The sequence below is a fragment of the Loxodonta africana genome, chromosome 4 (genome assembly GCF_030014295.1).
Source record: "Loxodonta africana isolate mLoxAfr1 chromosome 4, mLoxAfr1.hap2, whole genome shotgun sequence".
In the NCBI taxonomy this organism is placed as follows: Eukaryota; Metazoa; Chordata; class Mammalia; order Proboscidea; family Elephantidae; genus Loxodonta; species Loxodonta africana.
In genome coordinates, this window is record NC_087345.1 from 7600545 (window position 1) to 7626747 (window position 26203).

At 52.4% G+C, this 26203-nt stretch overlaps 1 protein-coding gene across 2 annotated transcripts in view; it reads left to right on the forward strand.

The window, feature by feature from the left end:
- The first annotated feature begins 7954 nt into the window (after positions 1-7954).
- Positions 7955-26203, forward strand: part of PHF21B (PHD finger protein 21B) — a 141728-nt gene continuing 123479 nt past the window's right edge. Inside the window, exons 1-2 of one of the 2 annotated variants that reach the window (XM_064285212.1) lie at positions 7955-8008; positions 9193-9258. In XM_064285212.1, coding sequence (XP_064141282.1) covers positions 7955-8008; positions 9193-9258 — 120 coding nt within the window. Of the gene's footprint in view, positions 8009-9000; positions 9019-9192; positions 9259-26203 lie in introns of those variants that run through there. The other variant, XM_064285213.1, reaches the window with a different exon arrangement.

Genomic DNA, 26203 nt, shown 5'->3' on the forward strand with positions numbered 1-26203 from the left:
GGGTCAGACACACCTTAATCCTCAAAGCGACATCTTTGCTTTTGAACACTTTAAAGAGGTCTTTTGCAGCAGATTTGCCCAACGCAATGCATCATTTGATTTCTTGACTGCTGCTTCCATGGGTGTTGATTGAGAATCCATAAAACTTGGATCTTTGCGTTTTTAGTAGATCTGATATTTCATCCTCTACCCCATGGAAGCTATCTTTGGGTAAGAAATTGCTTTGAAATTCTTCCCTGAGCACTGTCAGGTAGATATTTGTAACCTCCAAATTCACACATTTTCTTAAGCACTCACCTTTCTCATTTCTTCCTAATTTGTAAAGCTTTAACCCTTTTCCAGTTCACCAGTAAATTAGAAATTATTGCCATTAACATTTTTTCATGGCACATGTCATTGTTATAATAACAATCTTCATTTTATTATTACAATTACTATTAATCACTCATAACCCCTTAACCACTGTTCTCGCTAGAGACGGCCATGTGGCAGTTGAAAGATTTTTGCCTATGTCCTCCCCAAAGGGTGATAAAACTGGGGCTTGTTATGCAAATGGTTAATGAGTTTGACTGCTAACAGAAAGGTTGGAGGTTTGAATTCACCCAGAGGCACTTCTACTGGCGATCTACTTCCAAAAAATCAGCCATTGAAAACCCAACGGACCACAGTTCTACTCTGACACACATGGGGTCACCAGATGTCAGAGTTGACTCAATGGCAATGGCAATAGAACCTGTGCGCCAGCCTCCCAGTCTATAATGCTGTCCCCAGGCAACAGTGGTCAGGCCCATGGTCAGTGTTTGCTGAGTACCTTTTACAAGTCCAGTCCAGCTGCCATGTGGTAGGTAGGGTACCAGGCTTGGATTTGGGGTTAGACAGGGTCACAAATGGTTACTTACCAGCTGTACTTCTTTAGATGTGTCACCCAATGTGTGCTGGCTTCGGTTTCCTCATCTGTGTTGTTGCTAGGTGCCATCAAGTCAGCTCTGACTCAGAGTGACTTTATGTATAACAGAATGAAACGTTGCCCAGTCCTGCGCCATCCTCACTATCATTGCTATGTTTGAGCCCATTGCTGCTGTCACTGTGTCATTTCATCTCACTGAGGGTCTTGCTTTTTTGATGACCCTCTACTTTACCAAGGATGATGTCCTTCTCCAGGGACTGGTCCCTTCTGACAACATGCCCAAATATGTGAGATGAAGTCTCGCCATCCTTGCTTCTAAGGAGGATTCTGGCTGTACTTCTTCCAAGATAGTTTTGTTTGTTCTTTTGGCAGTCCATGGTGTATTCAATATTATTCTCTAACACCATAATTCAAAGGTGTCAGTTCTTCTTCGGTCTTCGTTATGCATCATTAAGCTTTCACATGCATATGAGGCAACTGAAAACACCATGGCTTGGGTCAGGAGCACCTTAGTCTTCAAGGTGATATCTTTGCTTTTCAACACTTTAAAGGTGTCTTGCAGTGGATTTGCCCAATGCAATGCGTTTTCTGATTTCTTGACTGCTGCTTCTACGGGTGTTGATCGTGGATCCAAGTAAAACGAAATCCTTGAGAACTTCAATCTTTTCTCCATTGATCATGATGTGGCTTATTGGTCCAGTTGTGAAGATTTTTGCTTTCTTTATGTTGAGGTGCAATCCATCCTGAAGGCTGCAGTCTTTGATCTTCATCACTAAGTGCTTCAAGTCCTTTTCACTTTCAGTAAGCAAGGTTGTGTCATCTGCAATCCCCAGCTCTGGTAACCTCTAATCTGCTTTCTTTAAGATGCGCTCTTTGAGCATTTATATGTGTCCACTATTGTGTCGTTGTTTGGTGCCGTCGAGTCAGTTCCAACTCATAGCGACCCCATGCACAGCAGAACGAAACACTGCGCAGTCCTGAGCCATCCTTACAATCGTTGTTCTGCTTGAGCTCATTGTTGCAGCCACTGTGTCAATCCACCTCGTTGAGAGTCTTCTTCTTTTCCACTGAGCCTGTACGTTGCCAAGCATGATGTCCTTCTCTAGAGACTGACTCGCCCTGACAACATGTCCAACGTATGCAAGACGCCATTCTTGCTTCTAAGGAGCATTCTGGCTGTACTTCTTCCAAGACAGATCTGTTCATTCTTTTGGCAGTCCGTGGTGTATTCAATATTCTTCACCAACACCACAATTCAAAGGGGTCGATTCTTCTGCCGTCTTCCTTATTCCTTGTCCAGCTTTCACGTGCATACGATGCAACTGAAAATACCATGGCTTGGGTCAGGCGCACCGTAGTCTTCAAGGTGATTTCTTTGCTCTTCAACACTTTAAAGAGGTCCTTTGCAGCAGATGTACCCAATGCAATGCCTCTTTTGATTTCTTGACTGCTGCTTCCATGGCTGTTGATTGTGGATCCAGGTAAAATGAAATCATTGACAACTTCAATCTTTTCTCGGTTTATCATGATGTTGCTCATTGGTCCAGTTGTGAGGATTTTTGTTTTCTTTATGTTGAGGTGCAATCCATACTGAAGGCTATGGTCTTTGATCTTTATCAGTAAGTGCTTCAAGTCCTCTTCACTTTCAGCAAGCAAGGCTGTGTCATCTGCATAACGCAGGTTGTTAATGAGTCTTCCTCCAATCCTGATGCCACATTCTTCTTCATATAGTCCAGCTTGTGGGGTTTTTTGCTCAGCATAGATTGAATAGATATGGTGAAAGAATACAACCCTGACGCACACACCTTTCCTGACTTTAAACCAACCAGTATCCCCTTGTTCTGTCCGAACAACTGCCTCTTGATCTATGTAAAGGTTCTTCACGAGCGCAATGAAGTGTTCTGGAATTCCCATTCTTCACAGTGTTATCCATAGTTTGTTATGATCCACACAGTTGAATGCCTTTGCATAGTCAATAAAACACAGGTAAACATCTTTCTGGTATTCTCTGCTTTCAGCCAGGATCCGTCTGACATCAGCAATGATATCCCTGGTTGCACGTCCTCTTCTGAAACTGGCCTGAATTTCTGGCAGTTCCCTGTTGATATACTGCTGCAGCTGTTTTTGAATGATCTTCAGCAAAATTTTGCTTGCGTGTGATATTAATGATATTGTTCTATAATTTCTGCATTTGGTTGGATCACCTTTCTTGGGAATAGGCATAAATATGGATCTCTTCCAGGCAGTTGGCCAGGAAGCTGTCTCCCATGTTTCTTGGTACTATTGTACCTAGCACCTAACACAAGGATGGCTAAGGCAGGACCCCTCCCCTCAAGTTGTTGAAACAGATGATATCATAGAGTGAATTCAGTGGTGGGGTCAGTGGGTGGAACAGGGCAGTGACTGAGACAGGTGCAGAGAGTGCTTCTTAGCACAGTACCTGGCACTGAGTAAAAAAAAGAAAGAAAAAAATCCCAGTTGCCATTCAGTTGATTCCAACACATGGTGACCCCATGTGTGTCAAAGTTGAGCCGTGCTCCACAGGGTTTTCAATGGCTGATTTTTTGTAAGTAGATTTCTTCCAAGGTGCCTCTGGGGTGGACCTGAACCTGCAACCTTTTTGTTAGCAGTCTAGTGTGTTACCTATTTGCACCACCCAGGGACTCCAGCATACTGTGAGTCCTCAATAAATGGTGATGACAATTTACTCTTCTGTGGGCAAGAGTCAGGAAAAGCTTCATCAAGGAGATGAAATTTTAATTGGGCTTAAAAGAAGGGTAGATGTTTTTTATCTGGCCTGAAAGATGAGCCAAAGCAAGAAAAAAAGGATGACAGTGGCGTGGGATTGGAGGGACTGTGAAAGCCTAAGGGGCAGAATGGCCATGGGGTGAATGAGCTCAAAGGCCAGGCCATGCTATCGACCCTGGTGCAATAAAGTATTAAGCGAGGCAGAGACTGGTTAATTTAGGTTTTAGACAGATGACTCCCACTGCAGTGGAGGAATGGACTGGAGGGGAGGGAGGTGGGGAGGAAGGAAAGTGATGAGGCTGTGGATCAGATGAGAGATGACAGGGACAGTGGGGGTAGGACTGCTGAGCTCAGATGTGGCTCCAGAGAACAGGGCACTAGGATGATGAATTAAGGTACTGTTATAGGGTGATTCGTGGCCCCCAATAAGACACATTCAAGTCCTAATGTTCAGTTCCTGGGCATGTGGCTTGTTTGGAGACAGGGCCTTTGCAGACGTACTTAGTTAACCTCACATAATGTCATGCTAGAGTTGGGTGGCTCCTAACCCAATATGACTCGTCCCTTGTGAGAAAAGGAGAAGACACACAGAGAGACACCATATGAAGACAGAGGCGGAGATGGGAGTGATGCATCTACAAGCCAAGGATGGCTGGCCATCACCTGAAGACAGCAGAGGCTATGGAAGAGACCCTCCCTCTGAGCCCTCAGCAGTAATCAACGCTGCCTTCGGACTTCTAGCCTCCAGGACTTGCAGAGAACATAGCTTCCTGTTGTTTTAAGCCACCAGTAGGTGGTTTCTTAGGTGGTACTTTGTTATGGCAGCCCCAGGAGGTTGAGATGGGTAAGTAGGATTCGGTGTGTATGTGCTGTGGAGCCTGAGAGAGGAAAGGATGACTCCAGCAACCAACTGATGGTATTGTTAAAAAATTTATTGTAGTAAAATATATGCCCATAGGGTGGGGGGCACTGCATGGGCAATGGTGGTTCAGATTGGGGCTCCATGTCAGATCCCCTGTCCACTTGGCCACAAAGCAGGTGGGGAGAAACATGGACACTGGAATTAATTGTAGACACTGCTCACTGATACGGCCATTACCACTAGCCCCAAAAAACACCCCCCAAAACCCATGGCTGTTGAGTCAATCCTGACTCGAGTGGAATCAGAGTAGAACTGCTCCATAGGGTTTTCTCGGCTGTAATCTTTGGGGAAGCAGATTGTCGGCCTTTCTTCGGCAGACCCGCTGGGTGGCTTTGAACTGCCAACCTTTAGATTGGTTGATGAGTGAAAATCATTTGTGCCACCCAGGGACCTTCTTTTCCAGAAATGGAGCATGTCTCTCTTTTAGCATCCATCTATCCATTCATTCACACCCGCAATCACTCATTCATTCACCCAGGAAGTACCTGCTTGGCTCCAGGCACACGGGACCTTCCTTCGCCACATGCCTCCTGTGCTCTACCCACAGGCCAGCCTCAGAGCTGGTTCACGCTCCCCCCGGAAGAGAACAGTCATCGCCATTACGAGGAAGGGTGCCCCATGCTAAGGACTTGAAAGGGAAGGGCTGCCTGGTGGGTCTTCCGAGGGTCAGGCAAAGAAATGATGTGCAGAAATGGAATGTTTCTCAGGAAAGGTGGCACTGGAAGTCGGCCTTGGAGGATGAACAGGGTTTTTAGAAGGAGGGCTGTGAGGAAAGGGCATTCCAGGGGGGACGGTTCAGTGTGAGCTGGGTGAGGGAGGCTGGGCGTGGCCGCACCAGGGAGCTGGGGTCTGCCGCAGGGGATTGGGCTCCACTTGCACTTTGGTTTTTTTCTGTATAATCCAATTCTCCCGTCATCATCATCGTCAGAAGCCCGCCAGCCCTAGGCCTTTGTTCCTCACTCAGGGAGTAGGTAACTATGAGAAAAACGGAGGGGTGTAGAGATGATGAACACTGTACCCCAAGTTTAATTAACACAAACCAGCAAACAGCAAAGCCCCTGGGTGGTGCAAACGATGGACACACTTGGCTGCTAACGGAAAGGGTGGTTGCATCCCACCTGGTGGCACCGGGGAAGAGAGACGTGGTGATCTACTTCCGGAAGGTAACAGCCATTGAACACCCTATGGAGCTCAGTGCTACTCCGACATGCTGTCACTGGGATTTGACTTAAAGGCAATTAGTTCGGTTTTTTGAGTTTTGGTCACTTATGTACTAGTTGCTGTTGAACCCATTCCAACTCATGACGACCCCATGTGTGTCAGAGCAGAACTGCAGTCCATAGGGTTCTCGATAGTTGATTTTTTGAAAGTAGTTTGCTCACCAAGCCTTTTTACCAAGGTCCCTCTTGGTGGATTCAAACTGCCAACGTTTCACTTAGCCCAGTGCTTAACTGTTTGCACCATGCAAGGCACACAGCACCCAAATTCTCTGCAGTAGCCATCTGAGAGGGTCACAGACAACCAGAAAACCTCTCTGCTGATTCAACTACTACACATGCTGATGAAATTGCTTTTTTTTTTTTTTAACCAAAAAGCCAGTGACATTTACAGAGATTACAGTAGGAATCCTCTCTCCAACTCTCTGAATGCTGGTCCCCAGGGCCGCCCACTTAACCAGGCTAGGGTCCAGTCAGCAAAAGAATGTTAAGTAGATGGGGCACTAGCCTGGGTTGGGCTGAGTCTAGAAGTGGGAGGACCGTGAATTTCAGAGTTGGCCTTTTGCTTTGCATCCGATGAACCCCCTTCTCTCTGCCTGGCCTCAGGCCAAATGTATCAGGACCGCTTAGAACATGTGCTAGTTTCACCGAGGACGACCAAACCCGCGATGGTAGGTGCTGGAGTGCAGGGATGAGGGGTCCTCGGTGTTTGGACGGTCCGATAGACACTTGTGCAAATGCTCTAACAGAGACCAGAGCAACACTGGGGCCCCCATCTGGAAAAAAAAATAAAAGAACCCCAATAACTTTAGCGGAGAGTAGGAGAACTGTGTGTGTGCGCATTCTTCCTGCGGTGGAGAAATTCGCAGTTATAACATTGACCAGCTTGAAACTTCACTTTGAAATAGGACTGCACACTTTCCCCCATTATCTTTCAAGCATACCTTTGTCGCCAAATGGGCCCAGAGCCCTCTGACGTGAATTAATGTGGATGGTAACCGCGCGGTGGTAATATCGACTGGCGACATTAACCTCCTGGCGGTGGGGCTAGACTTCTGAAATGCGACCTCGGCAGCTGCAGTTATAACTGCTTTATGTCAAATTGACCGCGCGCGTTTACGAGTTTTAACAACGGTCTTAAAAACTCCAGTGACATCTGTTGAGAGTCTAATTGTGAACGTAAGAGAAAAAAAAATCATTAAGGGCACAGCCAGGCGATCAATTTTCATACTGTTTAAACAACACGGAGGCCATCAGGCGGTGGGGGAATCTGGCGACAGGACTGGTTTAATCTCCCAAATCGCAGCGCTGGTGCAGAAAGGCGAGAGGGACGCAGGCAATTTAAATAAAGTAGGGAGACTGAGGCAGGGAAAGAGAGGGAGAAGGGGAAAGGCAGAAGGAGGGAGCAGCGGGAAGAGAGAAGAAATGGAAAAAATGGACATTTTCCCTAATTAGAAAAGTATCATTAACCCCTGCGTGAGGCTGGGCACCCCAGCGGAGGGGGACGGGGGCGCCCCGCTTTCCTTGGGTTCAACTGGGCGGGCGCAGAGGAGGACCTCTCGGGTGCCCCACTCTCCAGGGCTCGGGCCGGTCCGAGGGGGCCTGCCCCGGTCCGCGGGCCGGCCACTTTGCGCTCCTCTGCCGCCGCCCCCACTTTTGTTCTGCTCGGGCCGCGGGGCCGCGCGAGGCGCAGTGCGCAGGCGCGGCGCGGCGGGGGCGGGGCGGGCGGACCCCGGCCCCGCCCCCCGCGCCCCCACCGCCCCGGCCCGCTCCATCCGGGCACTGCCGAATTAGCCTCGTTCGGAGGCACAACTTTGCCCAGGCCCTGCGAGATCCAGGCGCGCGCCCGAGGAAATATAGTCCCTGCCGCGGGCGGGCCGGCGGGCGGCGGGGGCGCGGGCTCCGGGCGCCGGGGACCATGCGGGGGGCCGCGCCGGCAGCCCCGGGACCCGGCGCGCCGTGCGGGGCAGCCTGAGGAGCTGCGGGGCCGCGGGCCGGCCCGGTGCCTTTCTTCTTCGCCGGCTCGCCCCTCTGTCGGCCGCGGGGAGGGGGCTCGCGCCCCCCTCCCGGAGGACGGCCGGCCCCGCGCGTCCCCGCCGAGCGCGGAACTTCCCGGGAGCCGGGGGCAAAGTGAGCGCAAAGTGCGCCCAAGTTGCCGGTATGGCGCTGCAGAGCCGGCCCAAGGCGCTGGCGGTGGAAGTCGCGCGCCACCAGGTAGGTGGCCGGGGCCCTGGGACGGGAGGACCTGGGGAGGCGGGGGCCCGAGGGACCCGAGCCCGTGGCTTCTCTTTCTGGACGCGGGGCCTGAGTGGCTGGGTTGTCGGGAGGAACCCCCCCCCCCCCGTGATCCTGCCCGGCGGGAGGAGTGTGCACGGACCCAGTCCGGGCACCCCTCTCGCCCCGGGTGCAGTCTTGCACAGTTTACGGTACTTGGAGAGCGCGGGAGACTCGAGCCCGTCGACTTCTCTTTCTGGTCGCAGGGTGTGCACCACTGGGGGTGCCGGGAGGGGTTCCCCGTGAGCTTGTCGGGCCCGGAGAGTATGCACAGACCCCCCTGGGCGCCCCCTCCTGTCCCCGCCACAGCCCTGTACAGTCTAGGGGGGTCCGGGAGCGGAGGCACTAGGGACCCGAGCCCGTCGACTTCTCTGTCTCGTCTCAAGGTCTTCGTGGTTGGGGTACCGGGAAGGCGCTCCCTGTGTGCCTGCCGGTGGGGGAGTGTGCGTGGACCTCCCCCGACTCCCCTGCCGGCCCCCGTACTCAGTGTGGGGGCTCTTGGCAGAGGGCACGTTAAGATCCGAGCCCGACGACTTGTCTTTCTCGTCGCAGGGTCTTTATGAGTGGGGGTACCGGGAGGTGTCCCCCCCGAGCCTGCCCGGGGGGCGAGGGTGTAGGCCCCCATCCCTGTACGACCCTGCACAGTTTGCAGAAGTACTTTTGCAGGCTGGTGCTGGGCAGCCGCGGCGTGGCGGCCGGGCCGGGCAGGCTCGCTGCGCGCGGGTGTGTGCTGGAGAGATTAGGACGCGACTTGAATATTTATGAGCTTTGCTCGACACGGACTCGCGGTGTTTACTTGGCTCTTTGTTCCTCCCCCCTCCCCCGGCACGCACTCACACTCACACTCCCCCACACACTCAGCCGGCCTCCAAACTTGCCGCGCTCAGGGCGCCGCCGCCGGTGGGCCCGGCCCGCCGCCCACCGCTGCCCCGATGAGGCGGCAGCCACAGGTAAACGGCCCCGCCGCCGGCCGCCACTCGCGCCGGAACGCGCGGGGAACTTGCGAGGGCGCGCGGCGGGCGGCCGGGGGCGGCGGCGGGGGCCGGGCCGGGGGGGAGGGGGCGCCAGGGCTACTTAACCCCTTGGGGGCGGCCGCCTGAGCCCGCTCCTCCGTGTTTCCGCAGAACGGCGACCTCAAGAAGCAGCTCCACGACAGGCCGCCGCGGATCGCAGCGCTGAGCGACAAACAAGTAAGCGAGAAGGCGGCTGCGCCCTCACCGCCGGCCGGGGTGGCAGGGCTGGGAGAGGCGGTGGCACTTTGGCAGCACCCTAAAAAGTGACGGCCCGGGCGCCATCCGCCAGACTCCTCGGAGGGGCCTGTCCCCATCCTCGAAGTTGCCCGCCCTCCTTTTCTCTCTGAGGAGGGCTGGGTGCTGGAGGCGAGGGGAGCGAGGCCCGGAGTAGCCGAGAGCTCCTGGCGTCCATCTTGAGGTAGTGGACATGTTTTTGGAATGTGGACATCCCCCCCCCCCGCGATCGGCGCCCCACTTCGTGCTCGAGGACGTGGGGGTTAATTCGTGCCTGGACACCCAACTCCTGGGAAGCGGTTTCGGGGCTTTGCTGCAAGCTGTGCGTTAAAGCCCCTCCCCCCCACGTCCACTTCGCCAGCTCCACTTTTGATTCTTGGAACCTGACGCCAGCTCCCGGGGAACAAAAGAAAGGCTCCCCCAGGACCCCCAAAATCTGCCCCAACTTTGGTGTCCCAGCGTTAGGTGGAAATGGGGCCTACGAGCAGCTCCCCGCCGGGCGCGCGGTCGCCGGGCCCCTCCGGGAGGAAAGTTGGCCATTGTGACTTAGTTGCGCTGAGCTCAGCGCTCGGGGTTTCAGCACCACGAACAGATGCCGCCGCCGCCGACCGCCCGCCCCGCCCCCTCCCTATCCGCCCCTCCCCCGCGCTCCTCCCCCCGCGCGCCCCGCCCCCTCCCCTCGCCCCCGAGCAGAGAACTTTGAGCCACGCAGCCAATGGCGCTCGCGCGGCTGCGAGGCTCGCGGCAGCGACGGGGGCGGTGGCACTCTCCCCTCTGCCCCCTCCCCCTCCCTCCTCTCTGCCTCCCCCCTCCCTCCGGGCCCCTCCGCCCCCGCCGCCGCGCCTCCTGCCATCGATCGCGCTTCCTTCGGAATGCCGGCCGCCGCCGTCAGCACCAAACTTGGACAGCTCCCGGGCCGCGCCGCCCCCGCCCGCCGGCTCGGCCGGAGACCAGCGCCCCCCGCCAGGGCGCCCCCTCCCCGGAGGGATTTTCGGGTGGGGGACTGAGGCGTGGATGCGGTGGCGAAGGGCAGGGGGCGGCGACCCGGGCGCCAGGGCACTCGGAGGCGGGGTGGGGGTTTCGAGTCCTTAAAGTTGGGAAGTGGTGGGAGGGGGCGTGCGGGCGAGGAGGGGGCGGGGGGCGGGACGCAGGGGCAAACGTAGTTGTCCTCGCTGGTCCCCGCCGGTCCCCGCCGGCCCGGGCGGAGCGCGTTCACCCTCTTCAGCCGGTGCGCTGGGGGCCCCCTCCCGGCTGCGCGCCCCCGGCCGCGAGTGGAAGCTTCCATTCCCGCGGGAGGGGGGCCCGGCGCGCAGCGAAGTCGGGGAGTTCGCTGGGGGAGGGGACCGCGGGCCCTGCATTTCCATTTTGATTGCTTTGATGCCGTTTTTGGAGGGGGAGGGGTGGGAAGCCCCTTCGCCGCGGAGCACAAAGATGTTTAATCAGTGTGTGGAATCAAATCAGATACTTTCTCTCTTAAAAAAAAAACCAAATCTGGTACGGCGAGATCGCCGAGGCTTCCTAAGCCCTTTTTTCACCGCAAGTTCTTGGCTTTCTGAAGCCGAGAGTAGGAGATTTTTAAAAAGAGAAACCCAATAAGCCGGCAGCTTGTATTGCAACAATGCCTCTTTTTGTGTGCGTCCTCAGGGCAATAGTTTTACTGTTCGGAGTGGCTTTCCGGAGCTTGGATTTGCTCCGTTCTTCCGTATTGTAGCAACTGTTTCAAGGCTGTTCAAATTTTTATGAAAATAGTAAACGAGTAGCTATTTATTATCTGTCGTGCCGGAATTTAGATACCGCAGAGAGAAACGTTTGAAAAATCTGCTTCTAGCGGCTTAGGGAAGGGGAGGGCGCTTTTCCACTCTAGCTGCGTTTGCCTTTAAATTCCTACCAACTCCGGGGAAGGAGGCTTGCGAACGGACCTCCATCTTTTTGTGTGTCTGTGTGCGCGCTCGTTTAAAAAGAAAGAAAACAAGGAAAACTTTTGTTTTCTGCCCTTTTTAAAAGGTTTCTCTTTTAAGGGACTAAAATTAACATCAGTAAGCAGCCAGGGGTTAGTCTGGCCGCTGGGAACTCGTATTTGTCACTGCAAGTGTGGTGTTTTCCAGGCTCCCTTTGTGGCATTTTATGTAACAAGGGCTCGTAAAGGAGGAAGGGAGGGGGCTGAGGCGCTAGACCAGCATGCTAATAAAGCTGCCTCCCTCTCCCGAGCCGGCGCCTGGAAACCTTCCGGAGGTCACCCATGAAATGAGTTGAGTAGACTTCACGTTTACTCGCTGCTGTCTCCTCGAGAGAGTTTGCTGGTGATTGGCAGCTTGGCTGGGGAAAGGTCGCCTCCGAGGTGACTCTGGGCTGGTCCAGGGTCTTGGAAAGGGGCATAAGTGCTCTGCTTTGGGCCGGCTCAGTCGCCCAGAACCTGGTCGGGAGGGACTGGAAGGAGGAAGGGGAGTGGAAAAGCGAGTATTTCTGAGCTTGTTGGTTTTAAACTCACCATAAAATTAAAGAATTCCTTTATAGATCCGCTTGGGTAGAAGTGTTCACCCCCTGGCATTTCTGGGCAGATCCTGCTTGGAATATCCGCGGTAAAGGTTAGGTTTCAGTTAGAGGCACACAGGTGCGTGGTGAACTAGGTAGTGAAACGAACAGGTGATCCGCTTATCCACCTGTGCTAGAAATACCCTAGCCAGAGGGTCAGTTCTTTCTCTGCCCAGCCATCCATTTCCCAGGTAGGTTTTTGGTTGGCGCTGGCATTTTTAAAGTTACTTTTAGAAACAGGAACAGGTATTTAAAGGTGTTTGCAGAGGCTTATAGAAGCAGTAAGTTGTTTTTCAGGTAAATAGTATATAAGAAAAAAACCAAACCAGTGGCCATCCAGTCACTTCTGACCGATGCGACCCCACGTGTGTCAGAGTAGAACTGTGCTCCGTGGGGTTTTCAGTGGGTCATTTTTTGGAACTAGATCACCAGGCCTTTCTTCCAAGGCACCTCTGGGTGGACTTGAACCTCCAGCCTTTTAGTTAGCAGGTGAGCGTATTAACCACTCACACCACCCAGGGACTCCAAATTGTAAATAACCATCCACCTTTTCTTCCGCCGTTGGGGGGCCGGGGATAAAGGGAAAACTAGCTTTCATGGGATCTTGCTCTTTGAAAACAGTTTATATTTTTTCCTTAAACAAACAGCTGTGAGGAGTTGGTCAGTGCTGAGTGTGGCCTAGCTGAGGAGGGCCAGGTCGTACCCCCAGGTGCGGCCTCACCCCCGATGTGGCCCGTGCGCAGCCTGCTGCCCCTGGCTGCTGTGCAGACTCGTGGAGGATGGGTCCTTCTTCTTTAAGGAGAGGTGATGTGTGAAGACTCCATTAGTTGCTCCAGTGGTTTTACACCACGAATTCACAGCACATGCAGAGAGGCAGTAACGTTTTTATCTCAATTGTCAAGCAACAAGCAGTTCCGTGTAAATAACAGGCCTATCGTAAATAGCAGAGAGTTTTTTTTCCCCACTCGGAGTTCTCAATGAGACGTCGAGGTGCCACGTGTAGCGGGCATCTGCAGGCGTAGACTCCCTGCAAGGTGGGCTTTCCAGGAGAGCTAGAAGAGCCCCCTCCCGCGTGAACGGCAGGCCTGGCTGCTGTGACCTCGCTAGTGACACCCGGAGCCCGGGCCTTGGAGGACTAGGTTATCTGTCGATTTGATGGACTCTGGGTTCCCAGGGGCTGTCTTCAAGCACAGCAATAAAAATGTGTCTTCTTGAAAGGTCTTATGTCTGGCGCTCACCCGGGGGCTGAGTCTTGTCTTCACCGTGATTCACATTGGACACTGGAGGGGTCTGCCTTGGAAGCATCCACCAAATGGAGCTGTGGGTGGATGTGTTCCGGAAGCCCCCGATTGTCATTGTCTGAAGTCCTTTAGGAAAAGGGCATTCCACTTCCCAAGTTCTCCTCCCCAGCTTGTTCTCATCCATGAAGGTGAACTTTGATCTTCCTGACCCAGAGTGCCAGTTCTCCTTCTTGAGACAGATGACTGTGCGTTCAAGAGAAAATTAATGCCTTTTCCACGAGCTGCATGTTCCCTGCGGCTAGGACTGAGCAGGAGTCCTTCTTTTTATGGCTTTGCCCACTGCTACTGTGTGGCCTTCGGGGTCTCTGGGTAACACAGAAGGTTAACGTGCTTGACTGTGAACCGAAAAGTTGGCGGTTTGTGTTCACCCAGAGGTGCCTTGGAAGAAAGGCCTGGTAGTCTACTTCCAAAAAATCAGCCATTGAAAATCCTATGGAGCACAGTTCTACTCTGACACGGTGGGTCGATAAGAGTCAGAGTCTGCTTGATGGGGAGTGTCTTTCAACCGTATGGCCTCCGGTCACACAGTGCAGCCTGCTGGGCCCAGCTCTTGTCTGTGCGGCACTGCTGGGGTCTTTAATCCTGTCACCGCCACGCTGGTGCCCGCCACCAGCGCCTCTCCCTGGAAGATGGCAGTAGCCACCTGCCTGCATCCACCCTTGCCACCTCTAGTACACCTTCCACCAGGGTGTCTTAAAACCAGGGCTTCCAGCTGGCTCTTTCCACTTCGGAGGATTTCCAACAAGTTCTGGGCGTCGCCAGTGCTGCTGGTTAGGGACCGATCATGAGAACCACTAGTAGAGCACCGGTTTTCTCAAAATTTCTTATACATGAGACTCATCTGGGGATTTTGTTGAAATGAAGATTCTGATTCAGTATATCTGGGGGTGGAAATGCAAAATTTTAGCAGGGATTTGTACCAGAACAAACCAGTTCAAAGCCTTGCTTAAAATCCTTGCTATAAACCTTTGGTGGTTTTACCTTGCTCTTAGGAGGAATCCGAAGGCCCCACCTGCTCAGGGCAGCCTTCACCTCACCTGCGCGCCCTGCAGGGCGGCCTCATGGGTTGTTTCAGGCAGTTCCTCAGACCCCTGGCGGGTTGGTGCTTCAGGAGCGCACTTGACTCCCCTGCCTGGTCTGTTTGTGATGATTTAAGGCCTGTCTCTGTGCTAGACTGTAAGCTGCAAGTGGGGGATGGGGTTGCCCTGCCTTCTCAGAGCGGTGCTTAGTAGTGCTGATTATTCATACGTGTATGTGTGTATATGTAGAAATATATATGGCTATGCAAAGACATGCCACTGTGTGGATCGTAGCAAACTACGGATAACATTGCGAAGAATGGAAATTCCAGACACTTAATTGTGTTCATGCAGAACCCGTACATAGATCAGAAAGCCGTCGTTTGAACAGAACAAGAGGTACTACGTGGTTTAAAGTTAGGAAGGCTGTGTGTCAGGGTTGTATCCCTTTGCCGTGTGTATTCAATCCGTATGTTGAGCAAATAATCCGAAAAGCTGGACTACATGGAGAAGAAGGGGCATCAGGACTGCAGGAGGACTCATAACCAAACCTCCGTTATGCAGATGACACAACCTTGCTTGCTGAAGGCAAAGAGGACTTGAAGCACTTGCTGATAAAGGTCAGAGACCACAGCCTTCCGTATGGATTACACTTCGACATAAAGAAGACAAAAATCCTCACAACTGGACCAGTAAGCCACATCATGATAAACAGAGAAAAGATTGAAGTCAAGGGTTTCATTTCATTGGATCCACAATCAACACCCATGGAAGCAGCAGTCAAGAAATCCAGCAATACATTGCATTGGGCAGATCTGCTGCAGAGACCTCTTTAAGGTCTTAGTAAGCAAAGATGTCACTTTGAGAACTAAGGTGCACCTGACCCAAACCATGGTATTTTCAGTTGCCTCATATGCATGTGGAAGCTGGATAATGAATAAAGAAGACTGAAGAAGAGTTGATGCCTTTGAATTATGGTGCTGGCGAAGAATGTTGACTACACCATGGACTGCCAGAAGAACAAACAAATCTGTCCTGGAAGAAGTACAGCCAGAATGTTCCTTGGAAAGCGAGGATGGTGAGAATTCATTTCATGTACTTTGGACGTGTTTTCAGGAGGGACCAGGCCCTGGAGAAGGACATCATACCTGGCAAAGTAGAGGGTCAGCAAACAAGAGGAATACTCTCAATGAGATAGATTGACACAGTGGCTGCAACAATGGTCTGAAGCTATAGCAACGATTGTGAGGATGGTGCAGGACCGGGTAGTGTTTCACTCTTTTGTACGTAGGGTCACTGAGTCAAATCTGACTTGATGGCATCAAACAGCATGTGTGTGTGTGTTTGTGTGTGTGTGTGTGTATGTATGTACATAGTACGTCTGTATGTATATATACGCACACAGACACGTACATATAGTTGTTGTTGGGTGCCGTTGAGTCAATTCCAAGTCATAGCGACCCTATGGGACAAAGTAGAATTGTCCCCTAGGGTTTCCTAGGCTGAAATCTTTACAGGAGCAGATCACCAGGTCTTTTCTCCTACAGAGCTGCTGGGTAGGTTCAAACCATTGACCTTTCAGTTAGCAGCTGAGTGTTAACCATTTTACTGCCGTATATAACATATATATATTTTTTTACTTGGAGAAAAATACAGAAAACAAATTTACTGTTTTAACCATTTTTAAGTGTGCATTTCAGTGGCATTAATTACACGCGCCATGTTAGGCAACTATCACCACTGTCTGGTTCCAAAAGTTTCCCGTCGCCCCAAACAGGAGCTCTGCACCCATTAAACAATAATTCCCCATCCCCCAGCCCCTGGTCACCTCTCACCCACTTTCTGTCTCAAGTATTTGCCTAATCTAGATATTTCACAGAAGTGAAATCACACAATATTTGTCATTTGGTGTTTGGCTTATTTCACTCATCATCACGTTTCCAAGATTTATCCACGTTGTAACGTGTGTCAGGCCTTCTCTTCATGGCTGGGTGAGAGTGCGTTGCGTGGACAGCCCACACTGGATTTATCCGTTCGCCTGTTCATGGACACTCGGGTGACTTTCACCTTTTGGCTCTTGTGAATACTGCCGAAATGAACACTGGTGTGCCTGTATCTGTTTGAGATTACCCTGCTTTCCGTTCTTCTGTGTGTATACCCAAGAGTGGAATTGCAGGTCATGTGGTAATTCTGTATTTTAACTCTGAGAAACTGCCACCTTGGTCTGCCCAGTGACTGTACCATTTGTGGCGCAGTGATTAAGAGCTCAGCTGCTAACCAAAAGGTTGGTAGTTGAAATCCACCGGCCGCTCTGTGGAGACCCCACGGGGCAGTTCTGCTCTGTCCTCTCCGGTTGCTGTGAGTTGGAATCAACCTGATGTCAATGGGTTTGGTTTGGTTATTTCAGTAATGCAAGGGGATTCCGATTTTCCCACATTCTCGCCAACACTTACTATTTTCCACTTTCTTGATTAAAGCACCTTGGTGGGTGTGAGGGAGTCTCTGCATGGTTCAAATTGTTAACGTGCTCGCCTTCGAGAGGTTGGCGATTGAGTCCACCCGGGTGCACCTTGGAAGAAAGGCCTGATGACCTACTTCTAAAAAATTGAAAACCCTCTGGAGCGCGGTTCTGCCCTGACACCCGTGGGGTCGCCGTGAGTTGGAGCTGGCTGAAGGGTGGCTGGTTTTTACTGGTAGTGGTTTTGAAGTGGCATCTCATTGTGGTTTTGATTTACGTTTCCTTACCAGCTAATGAGGTTGAGCATCTTTCCCTGTGCTTATGGGCCATTTATGCATCTCCTTTGGAAAAATGTCTGTGCAGATCCTTTGCCTGTTTTTAGTTGAGTTGTTTATCTGGTTATTGTTGAGTTATAGGAATTCTTTATATGTTTTGTATATTAAACCCTTATCAGATTCGTGATTTGCAAATGTTTTCTCCCATTCTGTGGGTTGTGTTTTCACTGTCTTGATGGTGTCCTTTGATGCATGAAAGTTTTTAATTTTAATGAAATCCAATTTATCTGTGTTTTTTCTTTTGTTGCCTGTAAATGCACGCCTGTTGAACACATTGTAAGAAGATGGCACCAGTCTCGGGCAGGTGTGGGATTACCGGTGATTTACTTGACGTCCCTAGTAGAGTCCCTAGCCTGGAGTGGGCGTGCAGTCAGTTCTAGATTTTTGAAGTCACGTGTTTGAAATGAGTTGAAGCAGGGATAAATAAGGCCAGCTCCCTGCCTTGATGAGCCTCACAGAAGAGTGTAGACTCTGAGGCGTAGACACCTATGTTTCAAGGAGCTTCCAGAAAAGTGCTACAAAAATCAGTGAAAAGAAAATGCCATGGGAATACCAGCATCCTTTCTGGCCAGGAGACCCAGGAGGGCTTCTTGGAGTTGGTTGCCTCGGAGGTGGGTCTTCAGGAACGCCTGGGGTTGTGGACGGTGGGGAGGGTAGCCAAGCTTGCTAAGAGGAAAAACAGCTGAGTACAGCCTGGAGGTGGGAGGCAGGAGTGCTACAGGTCACAGCATGAGAGACAGAGAGAGAGAGAGAGCAGAAAGGAGAGCTGGGCCAGAGCAAGGAGGGCGGGAAGGCTGAGATGAGGGGTCCCGAGTTTACGATGTAGGTTCAGAAACCACCAAATGCTTTTAGAGTGGGAGTCAGGAAGGTGCAGACAGCTGTGCTGAGGGCAGATTAGAAGGGAGGTGAGTGGAGGAGGCCTAGACTCCCTGCTCGGGCTAGGGCATGAATTCCTTCGAAGTTTGTCCCCTGTGCGGGGAGGTGCTGAGGGGGCGATGGGAGCCACATGGTCAGGCGTGGCGGTGGGGAGCAGAAGGTGCTGGACCCATAGCTGGGGGTGACCAGTGGTCAGGCCCTGCTGGTAGGGCCACAGGTGACCATTCTCCTCTGCTTCACCTGAACTTCTTAGAACTCTGGAACCTCCAAGGATAATTCAGTGGGTATCTCTGTTCAGCTGGTTTAAGAAAAGTTTGTGTGTGTGTGTGTGCGTGTGTGTACACAGACACACGTTCACATTTATGTGTATTTGTCGATAAAGTAAAATCTTTCCTCAGGAAGGTGGTTGTCAACGTTCTCTCTCTTCTTTCCGGCACGTTGAGATTAAAAGAAATTATACTGTTTGAAAAAATACTTCTTATAAAAGCAATACACGGTTGTTAAAACAAGTTAACAGCCTGGATTTGAAAATCCGAAAGCTCCAGCCCTCCACCCCACCTGTGGATGAGAGCCGTGTTACTTTCGAGACGTGTTCAGCAGACATGTCCGTGTTCATACACACGTCTGCAATACGCTCCTCTTACGCGAGCGGGTATACTTTTGTTGTTGTTGGGTACTGTCAAGTCGATTCCAACTCATAGCGACCCCACGTGTCAGAGTAGAACTGCCGTGTAGGGTTTTCTAGGCTGTCGTCTTTATGGAAGCAGATCGCCAGGTCTTTTCTTCCATGGAGTTGCGGGTGGGTTTGAATCAGCAGTCTTTCAGTTAGCAGCCGAGCACTTAACCGATGTGCCACCAGGGTTCCTTGCACTAAACATACTACCTCTTATCTTGCTTTTTACATTTAATGGCATATCATGGGCATCTTTTGGGGACATCTTAGTTCCATTCCACCAACATTTAATGTGTTCCCACCAGCTAGGGGGATGCAGAGGTGGGGGGCGTAATTCGATATCAGCAGTGAGGCCATCTCACACTTTATGAGACCTCACACTTGAAGAATGCTTCCATTTAGTGTCTGCTGGCACAGATTTTAGGACATACTTGGGGAAGCAGGTGTCCAGTTACCTGTCCTGGGAGGCCCAGTGAGGTGTCTGTACAGGAAATCTAGCCACCAGGCTCACCCCAGGCAGCACATGGAACAGTATGCTTTGACGGGACGTGGGGGTGGCTCTGGGGTGTCTGCAGCGCTGCTGCTTCTCGGGTCCTTGCTGTCACCTTTCAGTCTGAGTGTCTGCACAGTCCTGTGACTTGGGTTGGGCTCCGCCGACAAATCTTCCTGGCTGGACGGATCAGAGAAGGCAGACCTCTAGGAATGAATGTTCGATTCTGCCCGCTAGCCTGGGGCACACTCGTCTTACCACCCCCACCCCACCCCCACGCCACCCCCACCCCACCCCCACCCCAACTCAAACTGGCTCCTTGTGTGTCGTTGTTGTTAGCTGCTGTCAAGTTGGCTCTGACTCATGATGACCTTACACGTAACAGAAGAAATGTTGCCTGGTCCTGCGCCGTCTTCGTGATTGTTGGTGTGTTCGAGTCCGTCGTTGTGGCTTTTGTGTCAATCCATCTCGTGGAGGGTCTCCCTCGTTTTTGCTGACCCTCCACTTAACCAAACACGATGTCCTTCTCTAGCGGTTGGTCTTTCCTGAGGATGTGCCCAAAATGAGCGAGCCAAAGTCTTGCCATCTTGGCTTCTAAGGAACATTCTGGTTGTGTTTCTTCTAAGGCTGATTGGTTCGTTCTTCTGGAAGTACGGTGTACTGTAATGTGGCTGGAAGAGCCCAGGCCCTGGAGTCAGGACACCGAGGGTCAATCCTGGCTCCCTGCCTCTCAGCTGAGTAACCTCAGACAAGCCGTTGGCCTCCTTGAGCTCTCTTTCCTGTGTACAAAGTAGGGGTGATAATAGTAAGGCCCACCATGCCGGGTTGCTGAGGTCAGATCAGGTAAGAGTGGTGAACGTGGGCGTCAGCCACAAAGGGAAGGATGTGTGTGAACACTTCTCCTGCGAGATCAGTGTTGATTTGGAGAAATGTGCTTGTTGCTACATCAATGACAACAAAAAAATGCCCGCTGTCCCTGCCCTGGGTGCCTGCGGGACGTGGCGCCTTGTGTTGTCACCTCCTGTCGTCACCTCATGCCCCCGTTCTGGGGCATCCTTTTCTGCCTGAGGGGCATCATGATGCTAGTTGCCCTTGGTAAAGGTTGACTGTGTTGTTGACTAATCATTCCAAAGAGTTCACTGGGTATTTTATATTTTAGCCCTTTAAAACACCTGCCGTCAGAACTGTCCAATTCACTTCAATAACTGAGGTGGTTTTTTTTTGTAAGACAGTTCACATACCAATTTCGGTAATCCCACGATGCCTCGGAGTGCTGGCCATGACGATTGTCCTATGACTGTAAGTTTTAACTCCGATGCTTTTGTCTGTTAAGAAGCTGGTGCCTTTTCTGTGTCACTGGTGACTGTCCAGGAGGCGGCTCTCTGCCCTGTCCACGGAAGTAACTGTCAGTCCTTCAGAGATGACATTCCATCTTCAGCGGCGGAGCAGCGTCTCAGAGACACCCCGGTCAGGCGCGAGGGCTCTAGGGCGGCCTCTTTGGGGGTGTCTATGGGCCCAGCCTCCGAGACCCTCGCCCTAGACATGAGGCGGGCTTTGGGGAAGAGGCCAGCTTCGGGGAGGGGCCCATCTTCCTAACAGCGTTTACGGCTTTGAAGGAAATGAGTCCGGATTGATTTCCACTCTAAAAGAGTGCTGTGGAATGCTGTTGACATTGTCCCTGGGAGGCACGTGATGGGGGTTTACGGCTCAGGCTTTAAACGAGCCCTAGCAGAGTTCTGGAGCTGGCTCCACTCTGTCCTGGCTTTGCAGTCTTGGGTGGGTTATGCCACTGCGGAGACTCAGGTGTCTCAACAGGACGTAGGACATCAGGTCGCAGAGCACCTGGCGTGTGGCGCGTGGCCTGGGCAGGGGACGGGGGATAACACACATGCTTTTGACCTCTAGTGGCTCCGTGACAGGTGGGGCTCTGAGGTCATCATCCAACCCCATCAAGAGACTCAGCTTTTTTCTCTATGGTACGTTCTCTGAGCCAGGCCCTCTTCCAGTGCCCTGTGAGGCTGGCGTGCCAGTGATTTCCGTCTTTCTCACGAGGAGGCTGAAACTCAGAAACACTGAGAAGCAGCCATTGACACCCAGCTGGTGAGCGGAGACGCTGTGACCCAGTGCTGGGCAGCTGGGCCCCAGGTCGTGATCTGAACTCTCAACATGCTGGAGTGTGTGGGGAGAAGGGATGACACGTCATGCTGTGGAGATAAAAGGTTGGGTTTGTCACCATGTGACTCCAGGGCATATGTTAGGATAAAAATAAAACCTTTCTGGTGACAGTAGGGATTTCACTATGATAGAAGGTCACAGGACTTTAGAGGGTCTGGGTGTGTGTTTGGAGTCCCTGGATGGTACAAACAGTTAATGTGCTCGGCTGCTAACTGAAAGGTTGGCAGATTGAGTCCACCCAGAGGCACCTTGGAAAACAGGCCTGGCGATCTCCCGAAAAATCAGCCATGAAAACCCTGGGGAGCACAGTTCTACTCTGACATGCATGGGTTGCTGTGAGTCGGGGTTTGGCTGGGGTTTGCGTCCGGCCTCTGCACCTGCCTAGCCTGTAGCAGGTTGGGGAGTGTACGTGGCAGGCTGGGCGTGGGGGACAGGGGAGTTCTGTGGTTTAGAAGTTGAAGCAACTGGAATTGGGGGTTTGGAGTGACCCCAGTGCACAATGTCCCCACGCTTGTGTAAGGAGCCCTCTCTCTGCTGCCTGGAGCTGCGCGTTGCCACCCCACGCCTGCCCTGAACCTTCCCTGGCTTGGCTGCTGCTGTTTTTATTCTTGTTATTACTACTGTTATTATTTCTGTTTTAAGGTAGCAGCATCTTCTCATTTTGAAGTGGTCTCTGCTCTTGGAAGGAACAGACATGCTTCCTTAAGTTAAATACACACACCCTCACACATATGCGTATGTTTTACGTATATATATATTTTATTGGCAGTTACTTATTCTGTCGTAGCAATTTGCCGAGTTCCAGGAAAAATTGCTGATGCGGCTCCTGCTGGTTACAACCTCCGTCGGCGGCAGGGAGCGTGCCCGTCTCCCCACACGCTCTCCTGTGGGCTGCGCTGTACGTGGGTTTAGGTTTTGCCTGCCAGCTGTGCTTGCCTTGTTGAAATGCAACAGAAAGAAGCGGATCTGGAGGGGTTACTTTGTTGCCCAGAGTCCAGTCGGACCTCCAGCCCTGAAGTGGGCTGGGAGCCAGTCTGAGCTGGCACGCACTGCCCAGGGTGTGGCTTTGGTGCCTTTCTCTGCTTGGAGGGAAATGCTGCTTCTCAGGTGTGGTTCTAGGTGTCGTCCCCAACATGCCGCAGGCACGCGTGATCCTGTTTCTAGTTGTCTTCGAGTCAGCGCCGACTCATGGTGACACCGTATATGACAGAGCGAAACATTGCCCGCTCCTGCATGACCTTCACGATCCTTGGTGTGCTTGAGTCCGCCGTTGGGGCCACCGTGTGTTTTGAGTGCCTTCCAACCTAGGGGGTCATCTTCCAGCACCGTATCGGACAGTCTTCTGTTGTGCTGCATAGGGTTTTCATTGGCTAACCAAAAGGTTGGCAGTTCAAATCCACCAGCAGCTCTTTAGAAGCCCTATGGGGCAGTTCTACGGTGTCGTATAGGGTTGCTGTGAGTCAGAATCGACTCGATGGCACCTATAAACAATAAATATTTAGAAGTAGATTGCCAGGCCTTTCTTTTTAGTCTGTCTTAGTGCGGAACCTCCTCTGAAATTTGTCCACCGTTGGTGACCCTGCTGGTATTAGAGATACCGGTGGAGTAGCTTCCAGCATCACAGCAACGTGGAGACCGCCACAGTACGGCAGACACACGTGTGGAGGGGACCAAGTCCCCAACGTGGCTTTATTGACAGCAGTATGAGAACCGGGAAGCTGGTGGGCCCTGAAGATGTCACTGCCCCAGTGAAGCAGAGAAACTGCCGTGGATTTTTGTTAGGAAGACGCTTCCAAATTGTGTTTTGTCCCTGGAGACTGGTGTGTCCAGAGCTGGGGTTGGGCTCAGACTTGGCATCTAGGGGAAACTGAGGTGACGTGGCTCCCACACAGAACCTGATGGCTTGGGCTAAAGGCATAGGACACGAGAGCCCGGGGGCTCCACAGGGCACCGAGGCCAAACCCCTAGTCTTACCCGTGGGAAATGGAGGCTCTGGGTGGACACCCAGGAAACAGAACCAGCCCGGGGACCGTAGTCGTCCAACCACCTGGGCAGCGCTCATGTTCAGAACAGCTGTTGGGGGTGCGGAGCAGGTGATTCCAGGTTTGCACCCGTCAGAGACTTGGGTGCCTTCAGCCGGCAGAGAGCACGCTGTCGTTTTCCTCACGGACAGAAAGGCTGGTGGCAGACATTGTATCTGCAGGGAGCGCTTGTCCCCTGCATGCTGGGAGGCACTCCTACTTCCAGAGCCCACACTTGGGGCAAGGTCACTGTGGGCTGGAGGGGCGGGGCGGGGGTGTCCCAAAAGGAAAAAGTGCTGAAAATAGGTAATGTGGGAGGCAGGTGCTCATCATCTTTGGGGAGATAGTGACCGTCTTTTTGATCACTTGAGCAGAACCAGCAAGAGTTACACGTGGCGGCAGCAGGGGAGGCATTTGGGGTCTCCCTGGGGGTGCTAGCATGTTGTCCCCCATTGGAGCTATAATCATTTTGTTGTCGTTAGCTGATGTCAAGTCCACCCCAACTCGTGGCAACCTCAAGCACAGCAGTTGAAATCCTGCCGCATCCTGCGCCATCCCCATGATTGGTTGTGGATTGGACCATTGTGACACCTGTAAGGCTCTCAATGACTGCTTTTCAGAAGTGGATCTCCAGGCCTTTCTTCCTAGTCTATCTTGGTCTGGAAGCTCTGCTCAAAAACTGTTCTTCCACTGACGGGTGGTGGCTGTGTTTGAGCTGCACCAGCCGGGAATCAAACCCAGGTCTCCCACTCAGAAGGCGAGAATTCCGCTTCCGACCCACTGCTGCCTCTCATAATCACTTTGGAGAGCGGCTTTTTTGCCCCCGCCCCCCCCCCCAAAAACCAAAAAACCCAGGAAAGAGGAAAGAGCAGGAATGGGCAGGGGGACGGGGAGCAGGAGAGAGAGGGGGGAAGAGATGTTTCTCTTTGATGTCCTTCAGGCGGAAAAGCAATCTGCACGTGTAAATGAACTTGAAAGTATAATTAAAAATATATACATAGTGGAGGCTGCAGTCCCGGCTTTCACGTTCCTTACAATCAGTGACACCAAACCTGCTCCGTGATTAATGCGTCTCAGTGGTAATAAACGTGCCAGAGACAGATGCCGCCATTATTTCCTAAACGGCAGTTGTGACAGCCCACTGGCTACAGGGGTCTCTCTGCCGTCCCCAGCTTCCTTCTCCCTGCTGCCACCGCAAGGGCCACTTGCTAAAGATGCCCCTCCGAGAGCGTGTCCTAGCTTGTGGACCGAGATCAGAGGGGCTCTGAAAGTTGTTTCGGCCGGAGGCGCTGGGCAGTGGGGAGCAGGGGGCTTAGGGCAGGAAGGCTGCGAGAAGCCAGCTGCAGCTGTACCATAGAGCGGGAGGTGGACACGGTCAGCCCTGGTGTTCAGTGTAGGGTGCTGAAGGAACCAGGGTGGCAGAGTTCCCTTTACAAATTCTGTGGCTGTGCCCAGCGCTGGGCTGTGTTTAAGACTACCTGTGACAGCTAGCATGTGTCTAGAGTGGATGCTTGGAAGGGCCAGGGCACCAGTAACATCAGCAGGAAGCGTCCACTGATGGACGTTAGCCCGTCAGCTGAATGAAGACGCACAGGGCGGTGCAAACACAGAGATTCAGCAGGTGCCTGCTGTGTGCCGGCTCTGTGCCAGCTCCGTGCTCAACGTGGGGGACACAGCAGTGGGCAGAGCAAGCCGTCAGCACGCAGAGTCACAGTGGAGGAGACAGGTAATAAACAGGAAGCATAAACGAATAATGGAGACAGTTAGAAGGTCTGGGGGACTTGGGGGAAGCAGGTGGCAGTCTTAAAGAGGGTGGTCAGGAGAGGCCTCATTGAGAAGGCCATTTCTGAGCAAAGGCCTGCAGCAGTTGAGGGAGTGGGCCCTGGGGGAATAGCCGTGCAAAGGCCCTGCGGTGGGACGTGGCTGGAATCAAGTGAGTGGCAGGTTGACTAAGACAGGAAATCCGAGAACTGATAGGACAGAATGAGGGCTGTACCCTTGGACATGATGACCCTGGCTCCCACTGACGGGCCGCGGTGTGTAAGAGGGTGCAGCCCTTTCCTGGGGCAGATTTTTATTTATTTTTTAATTGTTCCAAATATATTCATAACCAAGCACTGGCCAGTTCATCCGTTGTTTGTGTGTACTGTTCGGTGTCATTAATTCCATTTGTCATTTTATGCAGCCATCTCCAGATGTTTCCACCACCCTCAGTAGATGCTCATTGTGGGGCAGAATTTTGACTAGAGCTGGAACTTACTGGAAGGCAGATTTCAGCTCACGATCTAGAGGGCTCCCCGGGAGTAAGGGCTGTCCAGGATGGCACTGGTTGCTTTGAGACATCCCTCCCCCATTACTGTACCAAAACGCCACTGTATTGGTGAAGAGGAGGCAGCGCCCCCAGTGGTTGGACAGGGTGAGACGCAGGTTCTTCCTCCTCGTAAGATTCCGAGTTCAGAAACTGCAAGACTCACTGAGGATGCTGTGCCTGAAATTACAATGTGAGGTCCCCTGATGGAGCCCAGTACACCAGTCTCCGCTGAATTGACTCCAACACATGGCGACCCCGTGTGTGTCAGAGTAGAGCTGTGCTCATGGAGTTGTCGGTGGCTGACTTTTTGGAAACAGATCCCCAGGCTTTTCTTTTGAGGGACCTCTGGGTGGACTCGAACCTCTAATCTTTCAGTTACCAGTTGAGTGTGTCCACTGTTTACACTACCCAGGGACCCCTGTAACCCTCAAGGCTCTGTAATAGCCCGAGGACCCGAGGTTTGGTGATTCTGTGGTCCGGGAGTGAGACCACAAACTCCCAGCAGCAGAGAAAGAAAGTCAGTGGCACGACCTGAGAGCTGCTGAGGTTCTCCAAGGGTGTTCATCTCTCATTTCAACAATTAAGTGGAACTCACATATATCTCTGTAAATAGAATAGTCCCACAGCCCGGCCCGAGTCGGTGTCTGGATAAAGTTATCTTATTAACGGGTTCTGCTGAGTGGGCTTGGATGGGGGA